The sequence below is a fragment of the Enoplosus armatus genome, chromosome 3 (assembly GCF_043641665.1).
Source record: "Enoplosus armatus isolate fEnoArm2 chromosome 3, fEnoArm2.hap1, whole genome shotgun sequence".
NCBI lineage: Eukaryota > Metazoa > Chordata > Actinopteri > Centrarchiformes > Enoplosidae > Enoplosus > Enoplosus armatus.
This window is the reverse complement of record NC_092182.1, coordinates 18,493,350-18,517,300: the sequence shown is the minus strand read 5'-3', so window position 1 is coordinate 18,517,300 and position 23,951 is coordinate 18,493,350. Positions and strand designations below refer to the sequence as shown.

General features: G+C 41.1%; 1 protein-coding gene across 1 annotated transcript; it reads right to left on the bottom strand.

The window, feature by feature from the left end:
- Positions 1 to 1,015: 1,015 nt before the first annotated feature.
- LOC139283224 (SH3 and cysteine-rich domain-containing protein 3-like) lies at positions 1,016 to 8,465 on the bottom strand. Its single transcript, XM_070903202.1, has 12 exons — positions 8,449 to 8,465; positions 7,949 to 8,027; positions 5,965 to 6,121; positions 5,772 to 5,869; positions 5,584 to 5,665; positions 5,017 to 5,120; positions 4,693 to 4,756; positions 4,238 to 4,287; positions 4,039 to 4,142; positions 3,823 to 3,874; positions 2,586 to 2,723; positions 1,016 to 1,114 (listed from the first exon to the last, which is right to left on the bottom strand). The coding sequence occupies exons 1-12, from the start codon at positions 8,463 to 8,465 to the stop codon at positions 1,016 to 1,018; spliced, it is 1,044 nt and encodes a 347-aa protein (XP_070759303.1).
- Positions 8,466 to 23,951: the final 15,486 nt, after the last annotated feature.

Genomic DNA, 23,951 nt, shown 5'->3' with positions numbered 1-23,951 from the left:
CTCCATTTGTGATTTATTCACATGTGTAGATGGGACAATGGGAAATAAATGTCCACACTTGCAGAACAGTCCTCATGTCAAATGTGCTAACATGTGCTTTTCTTCCTCAAACAACTCTGTGACTCCAGTTGGCAGAATACTGGTAAAACAGGCAATAAGAAACAAAGTAATCAATTGAAAAGATAGACAGAGATGCATGTCTTTATGACAAAACAAATAACATATGCTGTGCAATGAATTCAGAAGGAGTAATAAATTCTCATTTTACATTTACAGTAGTATGCCAAGTATTGTTGGTAGAAATAACTGTTGAAAGGGAACAGCAGTCCATACATGTTATCAAATGTTACAAAAAAATTTATCCAACTACTTAGATGACTTCACAATTTTCTGCTCTATGACGGCGCAAATTAGCGAGATGCACAAAAACATTTTTATGGAACATCAAGGCAAGTCTACAGGAGGAGGTGACATCATTTCCAACCCCCCTTTAATTGTAATCACAAATACATGCTTAATACATGATGTATATTGTAGTTTAAAAAAGTGAATTTAAAGCCAAGTAGAGCTCCTAAAACTGAAGCAGGTCAGTGATAAAGGCGGATGACATCAGATATACAAAATGTGCCTAAAAATAAAGTCAGTGAAAGTGACCTGTGTACTGTATAGTCTTGTTGACGATGGCTGAACACTGGCATGAAGTTGTATGAACAGAGAAAAACATCCGCATCTGTTCATTTTACATAAACTACTCAGTTCACAAGGTTTTGTGGACCAAACCTTAATAGTTTTATTCTGTTATTTATCTGCCCATCTATCCCATGCGTCTGCACACAGACTTTGTAAGGTCATGCGTGAAATTTACAAACTAAAATACTGACGTTGAAATTAAAAAGTAGAAAGTGTTAAAGTGTTATTGCTGCTTTGGACCAAGAACAAGCGTGTCACCACAGCAGGTGATGAAACTGAGAGGGGAGCTGGCCAGGAGTTTTGACGCGACGCCCGTTGGTCCTCCTCAGATCTCCTGCAGCAGGTTGGAGGGGAAGAAGCCGAGCTTCCGTCCTGTACTGACCTTCAGGTAGGCGTTTACTTCCTCACCCTTCTTCACCACAATCTGAGCACACACACAACAAACACACTGAGTCTGGGAAATTTGAAAATGTCTGGCAAGTGTGAGTAACGTTTTCCTTGACGCTTGTCTGTACACAAGTGTGTTTTTTTGTGACCGGTATTTTTAACAACAACAAATCTATAGAGAGAGAAACGAATCTTCAATTCAACATTTGAGAGCAACAGATTTATAAATGCAGAAAAAGTCTCAACAACAAGCGAGAACAGAAATGTGCATGTAAAACATGTTTGGAGCCTGTGAGAGGAATTGTGTCACTACATGTGAGCAAACAGTTGAGCAAATTGTATAATCTCACTTATCTGACCATGAAGTAAAGTGTCATCTCCCTCCTTCTGAGTCACTTCATGATACCTTGAATACCTTGAGTGTGGTCCATTATCTTTTGCATCTGTCTTAAGGACAGATCACGAAAAGGATTTGACCCTAACAGCTAGATTTCAGTGTGTCAAGTTGATGTTTTTATTATAAAAAACATTTGGAGAAAAAGTGAGAGGATATTTTGAAGAGTGTGCACAAAATCAGGATTCAGCACTTTAAAATTACAAATCTGGTCCCTGAACCACTATGTGTAGAGCTGGAAAATCTCCAACTGTGGCACCACGTGGCGGTAACATAATAGAGACACTGCAGAGGACAGCTGAATAGTTTTCATGCTTTCACAAGAGAAACAAGAACTTAAAATTAGGGTTCAGGTTAATTTACGACAAGGGTTAAATTTAAACAGCGGTGAGGTTTAACAGCAAGGTTGGATGTCAGTGACTGACTGTAAATCAGTGGTACTGCAACATTTGTCTCTTCATGTCAACATGACGCATGCTTGAGTGTTTATGTAGTTGTGTCTATTCATGTCGTCATAGCTGTCACGTTAACATACACACCATGACTGTATTTACATGAATAACTACACAATGTTTAATTCGTTGAACTGGAGGGCGCTTTGTGTTTTCTTTTAATTCAGTTTTTGAGATCCCTGGTGTGTAGAACTGCATAATTATCCCCTGGATCAGTGTTTCATAATTATTAAGGTGTATGAAGCGTCAACCGTTGCCAACCTAAATTCCCAGGTGTATGTAAGCCAGTGGATTAGTTTAAGGCTTTAATTAAGCAAACACTCTACAGAGAATTGATTTGACAACTGGTCAGACAGTGCTGTAGGCTGCATGTTGGTGTGGACATTTCCTCCTTGTATTTGTGAGTAGTACACAGTATGTGTGTGTTGTGTGTTTCTGTACCCATGAGGATCAATTGTCCTCACAGCCATAGAAAGATACGCAAAGGCATATTTCAAATTCTAAGTTCTTTATTTTAGTGTATTGGGCTTCAGTTTGGAGATAAGACTGGGATTATGTTTATTTGTAGTGGAGACATTTATGATTTGGTTATATAGTCATGTCTGCATAGGAGTGTGTGTACCTGTGTGTCTGAATGTGTGTGTGTGTGTGTGTGTGTTGACCTGGTCCTTCTTCAGAGTGATTTGGCCCATCTCTCTGTTGCCAACAAAGGAGCGTGTCACCTTGTAAACACTCTCTCCTGCTCGCACTCGGATGATGTAGTTGGCAGGTATGAAGCCTGTTCTCTCTCTGATCTTCCCCTGATGGAGCAAAAGCTTTAACAGTGAGCTGTCGCTTTTATTAAACGTGAACATATTGTCCAGTGTGGCTTTGAAACCTGAGCGACTGACAAAAATAGCTGGATGGATGATAAAGAGGAGAATCAACCACTGTGAGAAACAATGCTTCTGAAATGTTCTACAGCTCTGGACTGAGAGATGTAGCCTCGCACTGTAAAACCATCTCAACCACAGTCAGTTTTAGCTGCAAGAATTCAATCTGGGAAATGTTTGCAGAGTATCAGTTACACCTAGCCAACAATTTTTTTTAGATAATAACATAACTCAGTGTTACCTAAAACATACATTAGAACCTCTCATACAACTTTTTAAACAAGCTTTTATACACATAAAACAACTACGTAGTATCTGTTGTGTCAGATATATACAGAATGTGATTTTGGTGGATATTTTGAATCATAACAATGTTTAAGAGCCACAGTGTTTTTCCAGCTTGAAAATTGAAAGCACAGACCACTGACAACACAGCAAGTTCAATGTCCATCCAATCTGGTGCAGGAAGGGTTTGTGTTGTCTGAGAACTGCCAAATCATCTAGTGTATTGTGCAGTTTACTTTAAATTATGTTAATTTAAAGCCTCCTATATTGAGCCTTACCAGACAACAAAGAGGGTTTAAATCAAAATATGGGCTGGTGTTCAGAGGCTGCAAATCATTAATTTACAGTCTTGATCAGATCTTTTAAAAAGTATCACTGTCAACTAGAAGCTCAACACTGAAGGACAGTTTTCCAACGCCTTCTTCTTCTTGTGTCTTCCTTTACATGTTTTTATTTTTTGTCATTTGATTGTCGATTGGCTTTACAACTACAAAAACATTCAAAATAACGCTCTTAAGTAGCCAACTTGTAAGTTACAGGAGTTGGATCTTTCCTCCAGCACATGAATGCAGCATAATCAACTAATGACAAAAATCCCAGACCAAGATTGGGACCTAAATCCACTTAACTGATCCTCAAGTATCTGGATGTCTGTCCCTAAAAATTCAGAACCGGCGGAGAGCAGACAGGGTTGAAAACATCATCATGGTGAGTAAAATGAGAAAACTAATCCAGGACTCACCCTCCACCATTCCTCATTGGAGTCATCTATCACTGTGATGCGGTCACCAGCACTTGGAGAACAAACAGGATGGTGAGTATTTTAAATATTTAAATAGCAAATAATGACACAAACAAGTGTGTTTGGTGCGAGTGAGACAGTCAGGAAGAAAGAGAGCACGAAAAACTGAAAGAGACACACTGAGAGAGATTAGGTGAGGTGAGGAGGGGGGCTTACTGAACATCCAGGTCATCCTTCTCTATGGCTTTGAAGCGGTACAGAGCCAGATAGTAGTGAGACTGACTGAACACACCGATCTTCCCTGGCTGAAGCTTTTTACTCTGATGAACACAAACACACAAAGCATTACAACTACTGGCATTAATGCTGTGTTTATCATATTTTTCATTGTTATATCAACATCATCATCTCTGACCTTGTCATCAGCAGGAGCCTTGTCCCCTCTTCTGTCACCTTCTGTGTTTGCTGGTGCACAACACAATAAAAAAAAATGAGACAAACAAACAAACAAAGAGAAAATGATTCACTCTCACATATTGTATCTCCACTATTGTAAGGAATATTTGATGGTATTTTTGCTGCTCTGCACATCCTACAGGTGCTGGATCAAAAAACAAACTGAAGGCAAAAGTCAGACAAAAGATCTGCATGTTGTGATGACGGCTCCCACGAAGTTTACCTTAACAGAGCAACATTTCAATCTAACAGGGATCTTCATGAGGCATTAAAGAGAGACACGGAGACAGAGAAAGAGAGCGAGAGACAAGGGAGGCGACATATTGCAAATGTCTTTCGCTGGACTCGGACCTGGAACATACAGTTAAACCACTTGTCAAACATTATCATATCTCCGCCCTTTCTAATGCTTACCCCCTTCACCTCCTTCATCCTCCTGTTTGGGCTGGGACTCATCATCCTCCATCATCATCATCATCTGAACAATTTAGGACAATAGTAATGCATCTATATAGAACTCACTGTGACACATTTCATAACTGAAATGTGCTTTAAGAATCAAGAACAGCGATGAAATAGTTTGTGTATATATATATATATATATATATATATATATATATATATATATATATATACACAGAAACTATTTCATATATATATATATAGTAATAGTAGTATACATACATACAGTAGTATACATACAGATATTTCACAGTGTGCCGTGTTTAGAGCTTTCACACTCACATTTTTCTTGTCCTCCGACCCTTTTTTCCGCTCCTTGTTGGCCATGATCACACCAATACGCAGCGTCTCAAACACGGGGTCAGTGCGGTTTGACTGTGCTGCCAATCAAACGTCATCAATCAATAAACAGAGAAAACATGAATGCAGTACTTATACTGTTTTGGCTAATGTATTTAAATCTGATGAACTTTACTGTAACTGCAGTGAAGGACTCAAAACCCAGACTGATTAATGTTATTCCTACAATCTTGGATGGTTACATTTGATTTTGTGAACCACTAAACAGCCAATCTTTTCATCTAAAGGTATCTGTTATCTAATATCTTATTTATTACTAATGAAAAGGACACTGAGACTAAGCTGACAAAATGAACTTCCTTACGTATTAGTAACATATATGCTTATTTCATGACAAGATTACTAATGAAAAGTCAAAATCTGGCTGGGGAAAAAATGTACATGTTGAAGCATATTCGCAAAACAAACTGTCCAAGATGAAGACAATGGATGGTTAATTTGGTTTCCTCTTTAAGTAGAAAAATGCACATAAGTTGGACTCACAAAAGGGCAGCAGCTGTGAGACTGTGGCGTTCTGCTGACTGCTGTACAGAGGAGAACTGTAGGCTCTTCTGAATCCTGGAGGCTAAAGGAGGAGAGCAGAGGAGCATGTGCACTAAATATCTGAAAACAAATTCTCTGCAGTGCATTTTTGGATTAAAGCCAGTAGCACTCTGTAACATGAAGCTCACAATTTTGCCAAAACACTTCTGGAACTCGACGTAGGACTGACATTGGTGGTGAATGCTGGTTTTGCAGTTCTTACATCGCAATGCAAACTTATTGTTTACTGAAGAGAAAACCAAAATAGAGCAAAATTACATCAGGAAAAATCATTTTTGAAGATGCACTGCGGGGAAACAAAACGAGACAAGACGGACATACAAACTATCATGCGTGCGCAGACATCACAAAACTTTGGTTTCTTGCAGTAGTGATCCTTGAACTTGTGAGGTCTGTCATTGACTGGTTTGACTGGTTCTGCAGGAGGTGGTTCATCTCTCTCTTCCTCTTCCACCTCCTCATCATAGATGAAATATACCTGGAGACAGGTGAAGAAGGGATGCTCAAAATCACAACAGAGCAGAATAAATTGGGCCGTGCATGTATGGTAATCAACTGCTGGAAGACCAAACGCAAAGGGAAGAACTTAGATTGGGCGTTAGAGTAGAGAATGGCCAACAGTGGTGTATATCATAAAGCCATTTGACTATTTTATCTGCCAGTGTGTTTTCAATCAAGCAAAGTTGAAACAAACTAAAATAAATCCTGCATTATTGGTTCTATTTGGCAATTCCATTCAATCTCCTGTTTGCCTCTTTATTTAACCCAAACAGTCCCAGTACCCTGCACCACCCACAGCCTGACAGATTTATATGAGAACGTTTCTATTAATACTGAACCTCCCTGCGGTCTGAGTCATATGGAGTCTGTCTGGTGTTCACACAAACTGTATCATATCAGCCAGAGCCAGATCCATGAATAATGGCGTCAAACACACACGTGTCAAGACTACCGTATGTCTTTTTTTCATTTTTATTTTGCCAAAATTCCTAAACTGAGTTTAGAAAGTAATTCTGCCTGTTACACACACGCACACACACACACACACACACACACACACACACATATACACAAAGCACAGGTGGGATAGACTGAAAGGGCTTAGATCTCAAAATAACCTTCATCTGAGAACGACAGTATTCCCAGCTGAATGTAACAAAGCTTGACATTGCTACTCCTAAATATACTACAGTCTAGTCAAACAGCCATAAGGATGTCACAGACACACACACACACACTCAGAGGGACGCCTGACAGACTGAACTGGCTCCGACTCTCCATCACTGGCAGGATTAGAGGCGTCCTGCGGCCGTCAGGCTGTGGATTTACACTACAATAACTGATAATAGCAGGGATAGTTCACACGTTACAGCACCATAACTCACAGCAACTCTATTTAGCTGTCAGGATTCCTAAACAAACCCACCACAGTGTCTCAGTACATTTGTCAGCTTAGAGTTGACTTATCCGTGCCCACTTTGGCAGTCGTTCACAAATCAAGAGCAGAAAAGTAATCAAGTGATAAAAAGTATGAGTGCTTAAGATATTAGGCTGAATGAATATAAATCCATATATGTAAAAGGGTCAGTTCACCCATATTCCACATGTATTCCCCTTGTGGTATCTGAATAATCAGATACCACAGGGGTTTTACTATCCAGGGCTCACATTTATCAAAAAGCTAAAAGTGAAATTTTGGACATCTTTCTTTTTTTTTTTACTCCTACTCAAAAAAGGTTATTTATCAAATTGGTTTTGACTTAAAAATACTCTTCAATTTCAGAGGACTCCAGAGGAAGTTCATTAAGAGTACATCCGAGCGAAAAGTAATTGTACAAAATATCATTGTCTATAATGTGTTATGATTGATGACATGTTAGCTGAAGCAATATGTATAAGTTAGAATAGTCACTGAATTAGATTTAAACATTCGTTAGGAATGTTACACCACCTTTTAATAATCGGGGTGCAAACAACAAGAAGGCCAGTGTCCTATTTTAAATATATGATTGTATTATAGATTATCTGCATGACTACATACCACTAGAAGTACAGAGAAAATATGGGTGTTTTTTTGTTATTTGGGTGAACCGAGCCTTTAATTGTATATAACCAGTTATTCCTATAAAACATGAGCTCCAACCTTGATCACATTCAGACATGAATAATTCCTTATGTCATGTAACACTTCTTGTTCAGAGTTACTTGACACCAGTGAATCAGTTTTCTGGATATTGGGCTTGCAAACAGCCCCCATGATGTGTGTGTGTGCCACATGGAAAGTTGTAGATATTGGATGTCTCACCGTGTTGTCCTCCTCTTTCACCACATTATCAGGGAGAGGTGGGTTGTCATGAATATCCACAGAGTCCTTGTCATCCAACCTGTCATCATCGGGTAGCAAATGTCATAGTGAGAAGCAAATGTTGGAATGCAAAAGACAAATTGTGTCTACGATTTCTGGTCTTGCTGTCTCAGTGTCGGCCTCAGATGTCACATTCTAGGTTTTTGAGGTTTTTAAGTGTTTTTTTCTGATATATTATATTAAACTTTTACCTTTATTTTGTATTTTTTCTCCTAGGTCGATATTATCTCCAACTGTGTACTTTTATTCAGGTGTTCTTTAACATTATTTTCTGATATTAACAGAGTCTTCAAGTCTTTAAACCATTAGAAACCAACCTCACACAACCTGGCCTTAAAAGTACAGAAAAACTTGACCTTACAATTATTTGTATTTGGTGCATCAGTTATCTACATAAGGCAACTTGTTCATTCCTTTTCCTGTCTGCGGACTGAACTTACGAGTCATAATTAGCCATGGTGTTGTTTGGTCAGTCGAGGTTTAGTTCCTTCAGATAGTCAGAGTCTGGACCAGCAGATGGCACTGTAGACAGAAAACATGTGAGCATCAATTGTGTTGCTGCAAAGGAATTCCCAAAAATTGTCCTCTGAAATCACTGTAGGTGTCTCATAATAAAGCAACATCTTTTCTGCTTGGCTTACAATTAATGATCAACCAGTAGCATTAGATCTGCCAGAATTGCCCACAAATTTCATATGTTAAATTAATGTCAATTCACAGGTCTTCTCAACATGTTTGGCATTAATGTAGTGATCAGTAATCAAAGTAGCACTAACATTGAGGTCTGTTTTTGGGAGGCAACTTGATCTTAGCTAAGTTAAAACAGGACTCACTTGTAACCTGGTACAAGGTATGGCAAACACATCTACAAAGGGTTTGAGGGCTTTCCCCTTCTCAGGTTGCTCTAAATGTTAGAATACATATTAAGGACATGAACAAGAAAACATTCAGTGATAGAAAACTGAGCAAGTGCCCAGCACGTATTAGTAAGGGGTTAAAAATGACTAAGGGAGCGTAGATTATTATTCTGGACGCACAAAAAAATGCAAAAACTGACCGTGAAACTTTGTGAAACTTCCACTTCTTCCCACAGTGACTTATACTCTTAGTGCCGTCAGGAGCGATCCCTGCAGCTTGAAACTTCTTGGGCTTTTTCCTACCAGCCCTGTCGATCAGTCCTTTACATGCTCAACTTACCAAATGAGGCTCCAACAGGTGGGAGATCGGGATGAGAAATGCCAGCAGGCCAACCCGGCCCAGCCCTGAGTCTATACGTGTGTGTGTGTGTGTGTGTGTGTGTGTGTGTGTGTGTGTGTGTGTACATGTGACTGTTTGGGACAGCTGAGCACTTTAAAAGCTGAGAAGCTCTCCCAGCTGAGTGGTAAAAAAACCAGAGGGCTCTGCTTCTGGTTCCTCACTCAGCAAAGTCAAGTGTAATGTTGGAATATTATCACACTCACAAACAATTTGCGGAATCAACCACCAAGACTTGTCTGAATGCAGTGGAGGAACTGAAATCTCACAAGAAGATGAAAGTTTTTTTCAATGAAGCAATATGAATAACACGTTTAGGTGTTTTAAGTCAATCTGTCTGAATCACAAAATGTTCATTTTTGCTCAGAATGTCACACACACACACACACACACACACACACACACACACACACACACTATTCAGTGTTTTATATGCAACAGCTCTGTCTATTGAATGTAAGTTGAGTTGAGTCCAATAATCAATAAAATGATCACCCTTAACTGGATAAAACATCCACCAAGTCTGGAGTGTTATGGAAACAAAGGCTGAAAAAGGTAAATTGACTTAAGTATAGTACTGCTATCTTGAAAATAAGATGGATACTAGAGAAAATAGAGTCTTGTTAAAGTGTACTTAATGTACATTATTATCATTATCATAGGTGTGGATACAAAATAGGTTGGTATAATATATGTTTATGTCTAATCTCGAAGTAAATGATATATGAGCACAACCTTTGTCAGAATATGACTTGATTCTTAATAGGGAATTGAAAATACTGTATTGGCTGCATGTTTTTTTTATATGTATGTATATACAGCACAAGTGTTTATATTTGTATGTACAGAAGACTACAACAAACATCAGCAAACTAAGTCTAGAACTGTACAGTTAAAAGTAGCTCCGCCTCAACCAATTACAACATTTAAACACAGCTTACTACGTTAGTGCATCAGTAATAATAATAAAATACATAACAACTTAACACTTGCATAAGTACTATTAGTTTACATACCTCCAGTACATTTTGTTGCTAATACTTCTATACTTTTACTTACATAATTACTTCCTTACATTTTGAATGACAAAGTTATGCTTTATTTTATAGTGTGGTATTACTACTCGAGTTAACTCGATTCGTAAACGGGAGTGAATTAAAAATCCTGCTTCTGTACGGTGCATGCGCGGTTGTGCATAAGAGCCAGGTTAACTTCCGACTACCGCCTACTACAAACTACTGACAAACATAGTATGCAGTATGTACTACATACTGCTTTTCATAGTGGTATCCAGTATGAAACTGTCATTAATTGATTTATTTTGCGGTATGCTGGGACAGGCTTAGCCGGTTTCTGGTTTTGGAAAGCGGAAGTAATAATCATGGTAATCAGGTATTATTATTGTTTAGAAACAGATTTTGGTGGCTTGCTAAGGTGAAATAAATGAGTTTATGTAATTTTCCATGTATGTGCCATCCCCTTCAAAACTGCCTGCATGAGTTTACACTCAAAGTAGAAAAATAAAAGCATCCATCCATAAATTATGCATGACTACATGATTTTACAGCAGGTTGGTACCCTTTTACATTTGTCATTTCTGTGTCAGACATGGCTCCACAACTTCTCTACCAGAAATAATGCAATCCCAAGCCTTGGAGTTCGAAAGAAGAAGCATCAGTGAGGTGATAGCTGGGACAGTAGGTTGCTCTTCACTCTGCAAAGAGTTCCTGGTAACCCTAACCACATCAACAATTCCATCAGGGGCGGCTGGCCAATAGAGGGCGACAGGGCGCCGCCCTCCTAAGAAAAATAGAAAAACTGATAATGATGATAAATATACATTTGATTTATTATTATCATCATTTTTTTTAAACAATTAATTAAAACATTTTCAAGACAGTTTGTCCTGCTTCTAATCCAAGGCGTCATGTCGTGTTCCATGGAGTACCGACCCTTTCAGTGTGGTTGAAAATCAGATCTGATTGACTTTCATGTTAAATCGGGTTTTTTTCGAACTGCAGGCGCTGCAATGCAGTCTCTATGGGTTCCGGGTGGGCTTGCACTAACGTGTTTTCGTCATACGTAACTTGGGGCATTCATGTGCTCCTTGGATGGTTCCATTTCCCGAGGTGGAAAGTCGTTCTTCCAACTTTGGTGTGCTCATGAGCTTTTAAGTCGTAATGTGGAAACAACATTGATGCCACAAATAAAATGTGTTGTAATGTATTGCTCGGTGCGTTTACAAAACACGTTGGTAGCTATTTCCACTAAAATATTGCTTCACTGTCAGAATCTCATTTTTCCGATTATTCCGACACCACACGATGTAGCGCCGCTTGCGCCGGCGGTCACGTTCACCATCAACATGGCCAACGTCTCGACACAGAGGAGCAACTCGATCTTGTCACTAGGAGAAATACCTTTCAGTCGTCGTGGTAATCAGGATAAATTGGCAACTAAAGAATTAGGACCACCCAGACCAAATTTAAACATCAAACAAGTATCTACAAAGGGGGGAAATCATATATTCTTCGCGGAGCTGGTATGAGCGGAAAAAGTGGCTAGCAGGATGCGAAGTAGCTAACGCTTTATTCTGCTACCCCTGCGTTCTGTTTCATCCTGATGGCAGCACGGACACCGTATGGACAGCTACGGGTGTCATCGACATGCATCATCTTTCGGAGAAGGTGAAAAAGCATGAAACATCGAAGATACATATGGACAGTTGCCCGAAGCTTTCGGGAGGCTCAACATTGCCACACAGTTGGACCAGAGCTACAGGATTGCTGTGCGTTGCCACAACAATGAGGTGAGCAAGAACCGCCACATTCTAGCCCGTCTTATCGACTGTGTGAAGTTTTGTGGAGTGTTTTAGTTAGCCTTGCGAGGCAAAGATGAAAGGGAGGGCTCCAGCAACCCTGGGATTTTTCGTGGACTGGTCGACTTGGTGGCGTCGCTAGACGAGGTGTTTTCAAGGGCACGCCAAAGACTGTGCAAAATGGGCTGCTGGATTGCATGCTAACTGTCATCAGGGAACGTATCGTGGAGGAGGTGAAGTCGGCTAGATTCGTAGCAATCCAAGCAGATGAGACCACGGACGTTTCCACACAGACAGAGTTGGTGCTTGTGTTGAGATACATCGACGGGAACCGTGCTGTGCAAGTACGTTTCTTTGAATTTGTCCCTATCTTGGACGCAACAGCTGACTCGATTGCGAAGCATACGATGGGGCCAGTGTGATGAGGGGAGAGAGGGCTGGTGTGCAGCAAAAGGTGCGTGAACATTATGAAAATGCCCATTATGTGCATTGATTATGCAGCAAGCCACTTCTCACATCTCAGCAGTGAGAGTTTTCTTTTCTAATTTGGGTGGCATTACCAGTTTTTTTTTTACCCGGTCGCCCAAACGCACCATCATTCTCGACCAGATTGTTGCACGAAGGCTGCCAAGAGTATCAGCCACAAGGTGGAACTTCAACAGCAGAATCGTGAGCACTGTCTATGAGAACCTTGATGACCTCATGGAGTGTTTCGAAGCCATCAGGACAGACTGCTCATTTGACAACACCACAGCGAGGGAGGCATCTGGCTTCCTGAGGATGCTGCAGGATAAAGACTTCCAGTTTTTCTTGCAGCTATTTCATCAAATCATGCCTCACGTTGACATGATGTACCAGCAGCTGCAGAAGAAGGACATTGACACGGTCTTCATCAAACGTGCCCTCCAGAGCTTCACAAGCAGTGTGCAGGCCATAAGGTAAGATCAAATATTGTTCATACCTTCTCAAAATAGAACCTTGTCATAACCAAGTGCTTGTATGCTGTGATGTAAGCCAATATGGTAACGAGGTTTAGACCAGGGGTGCCCAATACGTCGATCGCGATCTACCGGTCGATCGCAAAGGTAGTGTGGGTAGATCGCATGGCATTAAAAAAAATAGACGTCAGCCTATCATCCATCCGCACTATGAAGTTTGTCACTTGATTGACATACAGGGCAGCCAGTCTGACATCTGATCTTTTCTGACACATGGGTCACCACGCATGCGCGTACAAGCGCGCCAAGTGCGGCAAAATGCATCCCTGGCTGATTCCATTCAGTGCAAGTCATCAGAGTAAGGTAATGACAAAAAATGTACAGAGTTATATTGTGCAATATGGGTTCATGCAGTTATGCAAGGTACACCAACATATATTGTACATATATAGAATACTCAATATATTTACAAATAAATATATGTTTTGCATTTTTATAGAAGGTAGATCATTTTGACTTGGTCATTTTATAAGTAGCTCGCATGCTGAAAAAGTGTGTGCACCCCTGGTTTAGACACTCAAAAGTAGGAAACTAATTTAGTCATCTGCATCTTTGGAAATTGTAAATACCCTTTGTGTAACATCGTTAAGCACTGCCAGCAATTCTGATATTTTCCCAGCCATTCCCAGAAAGTATATCTAAAACAGGCAGTTTGTATTACTTCTGGTTTTCTAAGATAGGAATTGTCAATGACATACTGTCTTGTTCATATACTAACAAACACTGTTGGTCTGTCATCTCAAGAGCAGCGGCAAATAACATCAGGAACCACGAGATCAAGGAGGGCCTTGGGAGAAAAAGAGAAGCAAAGGCTGTCCAAAGAGGTATCTGCATTTATTATTGACCATTTAAGTAAGCCTGCTCTAGTGTTGGAACCCAGTGTTTCAAAATCACCCACCCTGTTTTTACAGACATACATTCAGGGATGGACGGTAACTGATTTTGTACTCATAGAGTACTTCTAGTGTGAGATACTCATTTACTTGAGAATTTCCACATCTTGGTTTTTAAATTTGGTAGTATTCCACTACATCTATCTGGACCACTCATACTCTCAAGGACAAAGTAAATGTTTGCATAATTAAATCACAAACTTTGGGACTTTGAGACAGCTTTTACTTAAGAGACATAATGGTCACATTCATGTTAATTGCATGCCAGTAGAATTGTATATGTCGATATATATATACTTTTTTTTTTTTTTTTTTTGACAGGTCTGCAACACAATCCTGGCCCACTCCGAAGAAAGGTTCTCCTTTACCAACCACCTTGTGAGTGCCACGCTGCTACAAGGAGAGATGTTTGAACAGCACTGCCATACATTCCCTGTTGAGACTCTGAACACCATCGTCAGGGCATACCCCATGCTGAATAAGGCGAAGCTCAAGACTGAACTGTCCCTTATCTATGAGAGTCCCGAATTCAAGGGCTGCTGTGGTGCACTGGCGCTGTACCAGGTTCTACAGAGGTACAACCTCCAGGAGACTTTCTCTGAGACTGTGGCTCTGTTGAACATCCTCATAACCACTCCCATGACAACGGCTGAAGCTGAGAGGTGTTTCTCAACCTTGAAGAGAATCAAGACATTCCTGCGAAACACAATGGGACAGGAACGTCTGAATGCACTGGCCATGCTTTCCATGGAGAGGGAACTAGTCAGGAACATGCCTGATTTTAATGAGAGGGTAATTGATCGCTTTGAAAGAGAGACGAGCAAAATTTCAGTACAAGTGAGTAATGTAATTTAGATAGTGAGTTATGTGATTGCACTTGTTGTATCTCCCAATACTTAAATTGTAAATAGTTTTATTTATTGCATACTATCAGCCCCAGTGCAACTGTTCTTTATTCTGCTAGTAATAGTTGCCTTTACATCCAAAGGTGTCTTGATGTTTTTTTTGATTGTCTGTTGATGATCACTGTGGAATGTTCATTAATTGTAGAGACATTGACAATCCAGGATGTCAATCCACAAATACTGTACAGTATGTAGCCTGAGAGACAATCCTTGTCTTATGTATGTTGACATCTAGTGGTTACTATGTGATGTGCACTGTATCTGTATTAAGTTGTAGGCTATGCCTACATTCATTTCTTTGTTTAATCAGAACACAACTACCTACAAAATAAATGTTCTTGATTTGCTACACTCTGATGAAGACTGAATCAGATTATTGTGAGAATGAAGGATCTCAATTTTACTTGATTAATGGTAAAGCAGGTTCCTCTTCACATTCAAAGGTATTTCTGAGGGAAAACTGATAGATGATAGAATTTATCTGTTGATGATCACAGTGGGTTGTTAAGTCATTGTCCAAAATAATTTTATTCCAAACAATTACGATGAACAAATGGGCAAAAAACTAACTGGTTAAGTTAGCTAGCTGACGTAGGTTAATTTACCCAGTGAATAGGCCACCTTAACCACAACAATTGCCCCCCTAAGAGATTTGGCAGGAGCCGCCACTGAATTCCATCACATCTCAAAAAAGGGAAATTATGTAGTTCATTTTATTTTCATGTATTATGTAACAGCAGCAATAGAGTGCTGCAGGAATGAGTCCTAAAACCCGGAAACACAAAATCAGTCAAGCTATTGTTGACTTGCCATGTTGCCTGAAACAACATGCCACATACAATGTAGTTAGGAGTTGCTGGTAGATTAAGGACGTCGACGGTTTAGTTCTGTTACTCAAACAAAGTAATTTTGGTATTGTCTCACATGTCTTTTATTAAGTCTTATGACATTAGTAAGTTGCATGAATTCGAAGCAGTATGTAGTTAAACATTGGATAGATAATTAAACATTGGCAACAAACATTTGCAATAAATGAAGTTTAGAGGGTTTAGTTTTTAATAGAGTGGATGTTTTTTATATAGATATATCAATGCATTTAATGTTACTGGCATTAGGTGTGGACGATTGAATACATTTAATCATTCAAATATTAGATCAAAACTAATGTCCTCAAATTGAAATGGGGGGTGTTTAAGGGTAAAACCCAAATAATTTGTTACATCCCACTTTTAAGCATGAATACCAAATAGAACTGCAACAATCAATCAATTGTTGTCAAATATTTAAATATTTTTTGGAATATTCAACATAATACAGACATCAGTGTGTGTGTGTGTGTGTGTGTGTGTGTGTGTGTGTGTTGCAGCAGTTAGAACAGAACATAACTCTTGTGTGAACATTCCAAATTCTGAGAATCTTCAAAGATGACCTCATTCTATTCCGGAGCTTTGATCATTCTACTCCAAGATGACTTATGACATCACTTCAGCTGATAACATCGCTTCAACTGAAGACAACTTATCACTTCACTTCAACTGAAGACAACTTATCACTTCAACTGAAGACAATTTATCACTTCACTTCAACTGAAGACAACTTATCATTTCACTTCAACTGAAGACAACTTATCATTTCAACTGAAGACAACTTATCATTTCAACTGAAGAGAGGATGGTCAATACAAAGAAAGACACGAAAGACAAAAAGAAGAAATACACGAAGGACAAAAAGAAGAAAGAAAATCTGAAGATGTCTCAACACGAAAAGGTATGAATCAACAAACTAACTCAAGAACTGTACTTCTACTCTACTTCAACTAAATTTCAGAGGGAGATTTTGGGAAAGTTTTTATAAATAAGATGCATTGTTTTCGATAAACCACCCACCAGTATATGAAGCTATTAAAATTAGCTCCACCTCAACCAATTACAACATTTAAATACAGCTTACTATGTCAGTGTATCAATAATAATGATAAAATAATATAACATAATGCTGACAGTGGCCATTTTGCATAACAAGTACTATTAGTTTTCATACTTTCAGTTGATTTTGTTGCTAAAACTATGGGAAAATCAAATGGTAGGATTTGTGAGTGAAGCACACACAGTGGTGTTGACTGCTGTATTGATTAAAACTGAAGCGCATCTGTGTGTCAGACACAGATGGATAACTGGAAACAGTAGAGCTGAAGTTAAATTATCTGTTGCTTCTGCCTAAGAAGTAAAAAAACAATATTCATAAGATCATAAGTTAAAAAAAGAAAGAAATTAAGCAACAAGACAAGAACAAGAAAACAGAAGTTATTTTTGAACATCTTGTGTAAGATTTTAAGTGTAGGAGGTGGATGAACAGAAACTGACTTCAAACCACCAAATTAACAATCGTGAAGTCCTCCAGTAATTTATAATAATCACTGTATTACACATAGGTCCACAGGTGCTTGGTGGCAATAATAGTACTAGTAGTAACTGTATTCTTACACTTTGCGACTGTATGTTTTTTTTCCAACAGATACCATCGAGCACAAAAAGCGAGGAGTCGGTCTCCTCTGCCTATTCAACCACCTCGGAGATTTCCGACTTTGTCTCAGAGACACTGGATCGGGCGGCTGCAAATACAGACGAGCTGTTGCAGTCTATCTCCAGGTGGAAAGCTGAGGAACACTTAAAATCCTCAGCGACTTCTCGCACCCACGAAAAGGTGGAGCGGCAGTTGCAAAGGTTTTTTGGCCTCCGGCGAGTGTTTGCTGAGCACAGAGAATCACAGGAAGACACGGTCACCGAGATGGATTCAACACCGACACCAGCACCATCAGGACAAGAGGAACATCAAGTTCCTTCAACCGTAAGTACACAGTCTAGTGATTCTGAGAAATTTGTAGACAGACCTGGAAGCAAGATCTACAAAAAGTTGAAGTCTGCATTGAAGAGCTGCTTCGGGAAACAGAAGAAGTTCCAGCTGGCAGAAGAACAGGATTTGGATGAGGCATCTCAACCAGCTGAGCATCGTGAAGTGAAGTCCGATGTCCCGGAGGAAGACTTTGTCACAAAAATTGATTCACCACCAGGAACCTCAGGAGAGAATGGACATCTTGAACCTTCACAGGTGGTTGAAATTATAGAGACGGCCAGCAGCGACGTGACATCCCGCTCATCACCACCAGCAGAGCATTGCGAAGAGAGGACTTCAGTCACAGAGGAAGACCAGGTCATGTACGGGGACTCAGCCCCAGGAACTTCAGGACAGAATGGACATCTTGAACCTTCACAGGTCCATATGGAAGCTGAGCAAAATGTGGATGAAGTTATTGAGATAGCCATCAGCGACTTGACATCCGGCTGTGTGTCCCCAAAAGAGTTGTCCACCACTTCCTCAATTGGCTCCAGTGAGGACATCACACAGAAGCCTTGCGACTCAGACAGGACAGAAGAGATATCCGCAGGCAGACAAGACAGCAGGATTTATAAGAAAATTAAGTCTGCATGGAAGGGCTGCATCAGATGGAAACCAAAGAAAAAGGTCCAGCTGGCAGCAGCAGAACAAGATTTGGATGAGGATGAGGACGTCACACCAGAGGAGAAAGAAGATGTTGCCTCAAAAACATCCACCATCAGCTCATCACCACCAGCAAAGCATTGTGAAGAGAGGACTTCAGTCACAGAGGACGACCAGGTCATGTACGGGGACTCAGCCCCAGGAACTTCAGGACAGAATGGACATCTTGAACCTTCACAGGTCCATATGGAAGCTGAGCAAAATGTGGTTGAAGTTATCGAGATGGCCATCAGCGACTTGACATCCGGCTGTGTGTCCCCAAAAGAGTTGTCCACCACTTCCTCAATTGGCTCTAGTGAGGACATCACACAGAAACCTTGTGACTCAGACAGGACAGAAGAGATATCCGCAGGCAGACAAGACAGCAGGATTTATAAGAAAATTAAGTCTGCATGGAAGGGCTGCATCAGATGGAAACCAAAGAAAAAGGTCCAGCTGGCAGCAGCAGAACAAGATTTGGATGAGGATGAGGACGTCACACCAGAGGAGAAAGAAGATGTTGCCTCAAAAACATCCACCATCAGCTCATCACCACCAGCAAAGCATTGCGAAGAGAGGACTTCAGTCACAGAGGACGACCAGGTCATGAACGGGGACTCAGCCCCAGGAACTTCAGGACAGAATGGACATCTTGAACCTTCACAGGTCCATATGGAAGCTGAGCAAAATGTGGTTGAAGTTATCGAGATGGCCATCAGCGACTTGACATCCGGCTGTGTGTCCCCAAAAGAGTTGTCCACCACTTCCTCAATTGGCTCCAGTGAGGACATCACACAGAAGCCTTGTGACTCAGACAGGACAGACGAGATATCTGCAGGCAGACATGACAGCAGGATTTATAAGAAAATTAAGTCTGCATGGAAGGGCTGCATCAGATGGAAACCAAAGAAAAAGGTCCAGCTGGCAGCAGAACAAGATTTGGATGAGGATGAGGACGTCACACCAGAAGAGGAAGAAGATGTTGCCTCAAAAACATCCACCATCAGCTCATCACCACCAGCAAAGCATTGCGAAGACAGGACTTCAGTCACAGAGGAAGACCAGGTCATGTACAGGGACTCAGCCCCAGGAACTTCAGGACAGAAAGGACATCTTGAACCTTCACAGGCCCTCATGGCAGCTGAGCAAAATGTGGTTGAAGTTATCGAGATAGCCATCAGCGACTTGACATCCGGCTGTGTGTCCCCAAAAGAGTTGTCCACCACTTCCTCAATTGGCTCCAGTGAGGACATCACACAGAAGCCTTGTGACTCAGACAGGACAGACAAGATATCTGCAGGCAGACATGACAGCAGGATTTATAAGAAAATTAAGTCTGCATGGAAGGGCTGCATCAGATGGAAACCAAAGAAAAAGGTCCAGCTGGCAGCAGAACAAGATTTGGATGAGGATGAGGACGTCACACCAGAAGAGGAAGAAGATGTTGCCTCAAAAACATCCACCACCAGCTCATCACCACCAGCAAAGCATTGCGAAGAGAGGACTTCAGTCACAGAGGAAGACCAGGTCATGTATAGGGACTCAGCCCCAGGAACTTCAGGACAGAATGGACATCTTGAACCTTCACAGGCCCTCATGGCAGCTGAGCAAAATGCGGTTGAAATTATCGAGACGGCCAGCAACGACCTGACATTCGGCTGTGCGTCTCTTAAAGAACTGTCTACCACTTCCTCAATTGGCACCAGTGAGGACATCAAGGCTTTTGAGAAGAAAGCAGACCTGAGCTCTGTCCCTCTGGTTGTGCAGGATGGGGATTTCACACTAGAAGAAGAAGATGTTGCTTTAAAACAATCCACCACCAGCTCATCACCACCAGCAGAGCATCGCAAAGCGAGGTCTTTAGTCACAGAGAAAGACCAGGCCATTTACAGGGACTCAACCCCAGGAACTTCAGGACAGGATAGACATCTTCACGGTTCCCAAGAGGACAGCGGAACAGTAGCCCAGCTCAAAGGCCTGAAAGAACAATTCCACACCATAATCAAGGGATTCTTTAACAGCCTTACCGAAGAGTAAGTTATCAAATTTTCTCACTGAAACTCATTTGAATATAATTGTGACTTTTGTTCTGTACATTTTATGTTTGTTTTTGTGTTTTAACTTTGTTTCATTGTTTTTTGTTTTTCAGGCAGCATGTTGAAATAAGGAATGGTGTTTTCAACTTGGACGTGCAAATGAAGCTGGCTGACATGAGTTTAGAGGTGCTGGGGCTCGTTGTAAAGATCATCACTGACACTCTGTCAAAAGCCATCCATCAATGGGCTCCCTCATTTGATACCTTGACTCCTTCGTTTTCCCTGGTATGTGGGAAAGAGGCAGTTGGCCAGATGTTGTCCTCAAAGCTTTTCAGGGAGAAGTTTGACATCACTGAGCACAACATCCAGCAGAGTTTGAAAGGAACCCTTGGCGAGGCTTTCAGTAATGTGGTTTGGTCGAACACATTTGTTAGCATGACACCCAAATTCAAGGAGTCCATTGTGACAGCAATCACAGATGAGGTCAACTCTGTTGTGTCAGAGACCATAGAAGCGTCACTGCCCGTAGGATCCTCCAATGTCTGTTCAGCTCCCTGCTGTCAATTCTCAACTTGCAGAGCTTGCAAGAAGATGTTGGCAGGAGTTATCAAGGCAATGAAATCCCTCCTCACAAGTCTAGGTATGACGACAATTCAGACTGTAGGGACACAAAAACATTCTGAATGTGAGAGGAAAGATAAGAGATCGCCGGTCCACAAGGAGAAGTCACCGTGGTGGAGCTGCTTTGGCAAATGGCGGAAGAGAAAGGTCCAGCCCATTCCAGCCACACAAGTGGAAGAGGTAAGAAGTAAAAGGCCATGTCTGCTGAAGAGAATCAGGCTTTTCTGCTGCCCCTGAGATGCTGTTCCAGTGACACCCCTCCACCCACTTTCCCAACCCCAAACCCTACTCTATTCCCTCTCTAGCTTACCTTTCTTCTACTTCCCTTTCCTCCTATTTTGCTCTACTTCCCCTACCCAACACCACTCTGTCCTCTCTACCCTCCTTTCCTTAGGCTGCATTCAGACCAAATCCGGCTTTGCCACGATTAACGCAGGGTTGTGCAGCGGTGTGGGACCTCCAGAGCTCTGACGTCAGGTTGCGTTTCTTCCAAAGTTGAACACAACCTTGCGTTAATCACCACAACGCCGAATTTGGTCTGAATGCAGCCTTACTCTCTCAACCCCCCACCTTCCCTCTTCTATCCTACCATTCCCACTTTTCTGTTTTTCTTTTCTCTCCCCTCTCCAAGGGCAGCACGGTGGAGTTTGCATGTCCCCCCCGTTTTGCGTGGGTTTACCCCGGGTGCTCCGGTTTCCTCCCACCATCAAAACATACATGTTAGGGTTAATACTTCTATCTAAATTGCTCCGACCTAATCAGCCCTCGACAATTAACCCCTAATGATCCCATATCCTATTTTTCCAAAATCAAATAAAAATAATAAATTAGCCTCAAGTTAGTCTTGTGTTGTTGTTTGTCTGGTTTATAGTAAATTATGTGCTGGTGGTATGTTTGAAAGAATCAGAACATTAGGAGGTTAGACAACCTAACCTAAAAAGCAAATCTAGTGGCTAATGTAGCCCAGAGCCACCAGCCTCAAGTAGAGATGAGAAGCGGGTTACAGAGGTTTGGTAAGGTCACTTCTCTGTAACTCTACACCCCCAGAATTTTTACATTTTCAAACTTGTAGTCTTTCAGATCCAACCGACAATGCTGCTCGGGGCAGTTCAAAGGATTTCAGCTCCTCCTCCTCCTGTAGCCACAAAAGGTTTTTAAAACATTTTTTCAAGACCAACATATAGACTTTCATGCGTTAAATAGGGAGTTCCCCCTTAAATTCAAAAGCATTCATTCTCTGAGAGAAGTATGCTCAATATGCACAGGCAGGTGATAAAGGAAAACCTGAATGAAAGAGTGGGGTACAGTACTAAGACATCTGTAGATGCACATAAGCTGTATGCTGTATACCCACAAGGTTCTGTGCTTGGACCAATACTATTCACCCTATATATGCTTCCTTTAGGAGATATCATTAGAAAACACTCCATACATTTTCATTGCTATGCGGATGATACCCAGCTATATTTATCGATCAAGCCAGAAGAACCTCATCACTTAGCCAAGCTCCAAGCATGCCTTAAGGACATAAAGACCTGGATGACCTGTAATTATCTGATGTTGAACTCGGAAAAGACAGAAGTTATTGTTCTTGGCCCTGAACACCTCAGAAACACAGTATCTAAGGATATTGTTACCCTAGATGGCATTGCCCTGGCCTCCAGCGCCACCGTGAGGAATCTCAGAGTTGTTTTTGATCAGGACATGTCCTTAAACTCCCACGTAAAACAAACTTCAAGGACTGCCTTCTTTCACCTCCGTAACATTGCAAAAATCAGGAAGATCCTGTCTCAAACAGATGCAGAAAAATTAGTCCATGCATTTGTCACGTCTAGGCTGGATTATTGCAATTCCTTATTATCAGGCTGTCTCAATAAGTCCCTGAGGACTCTCCAGCTGATCCAGAATGCTGCGGCACGTGTACTGACAGGAACCAGGAAAAGAGATCATATTTCTCCTGTATTAGCTTCGCTGCACTGGCTCCCTGTAAAATCTAGAATAGAGTTTAAAATCCTTCTCCTGACTTGCAAAGCTCTTACTGGTCAGGCACCATCATATCTTAAAGAGCTCATAGTACCCTATTACCCCACTAGAGCACTGCGCTCCCAGAATGCAGGGTTGCTTGTGGTTCCTAGAGTCTCCAAAAGCAGAACAGGAGCCAGAGCCTTCAGCTATCAAGCTCCTCTCCTGTGGAATCGGCTCCCAGTTTGGGTCCGGGAGGCAGACACACTCTCTACTTTTAAGAGTAGGCTTAAAACTTTGCTTTTTGATAATGCTTATAGTTAGGGCTGGCTCAGGCCTGCCTGGACCAGCCCCTAGTTAAGCTGCTATAGGCCTACACTGCTGGGGGACTGCTGCCTATGATGCACTGAGCTTTCCTCCTCTCCCTCTTCATCTTTACACATTCATCACAGTCCAATGCATGTTACTAACTTTATATCTTCCCCGGAGTTTCTTTGTGCTAGTATTAAAGCTGTTATTGCTATTATTAATCTCAGCTATTATTACAGATGTAACTACTATTATCAGTCATATTTCCATTATTATTATAATTACAGCTGTTATTTCTACTGCTAGTGCTGCCATATATCTCCTGCCTGTCTGTCTCTCCCCTCTCTCTTTCTCCCTTCCTCTCTATGTCTTTCTCTCTCTCAAACCCAACCGGTCAAAGCAGATGACCGCCCACCTAGAGTCTGGTTCTGCTCGAGGTTTCTGCCTCTTAAAAGGAAGTTTTTCCTTGCCACTGTCGCCAAAGTGCTTGCTCATGGTGGGAACTGTTGGGTCTCTGTAATAACATTATAAAGAGTCGGTCTAGACCTGCTTTATTTGTAAAGTTTCATGAGATGGCTTTTGTTGTGATTTGGCGCTATATAAATAAAAT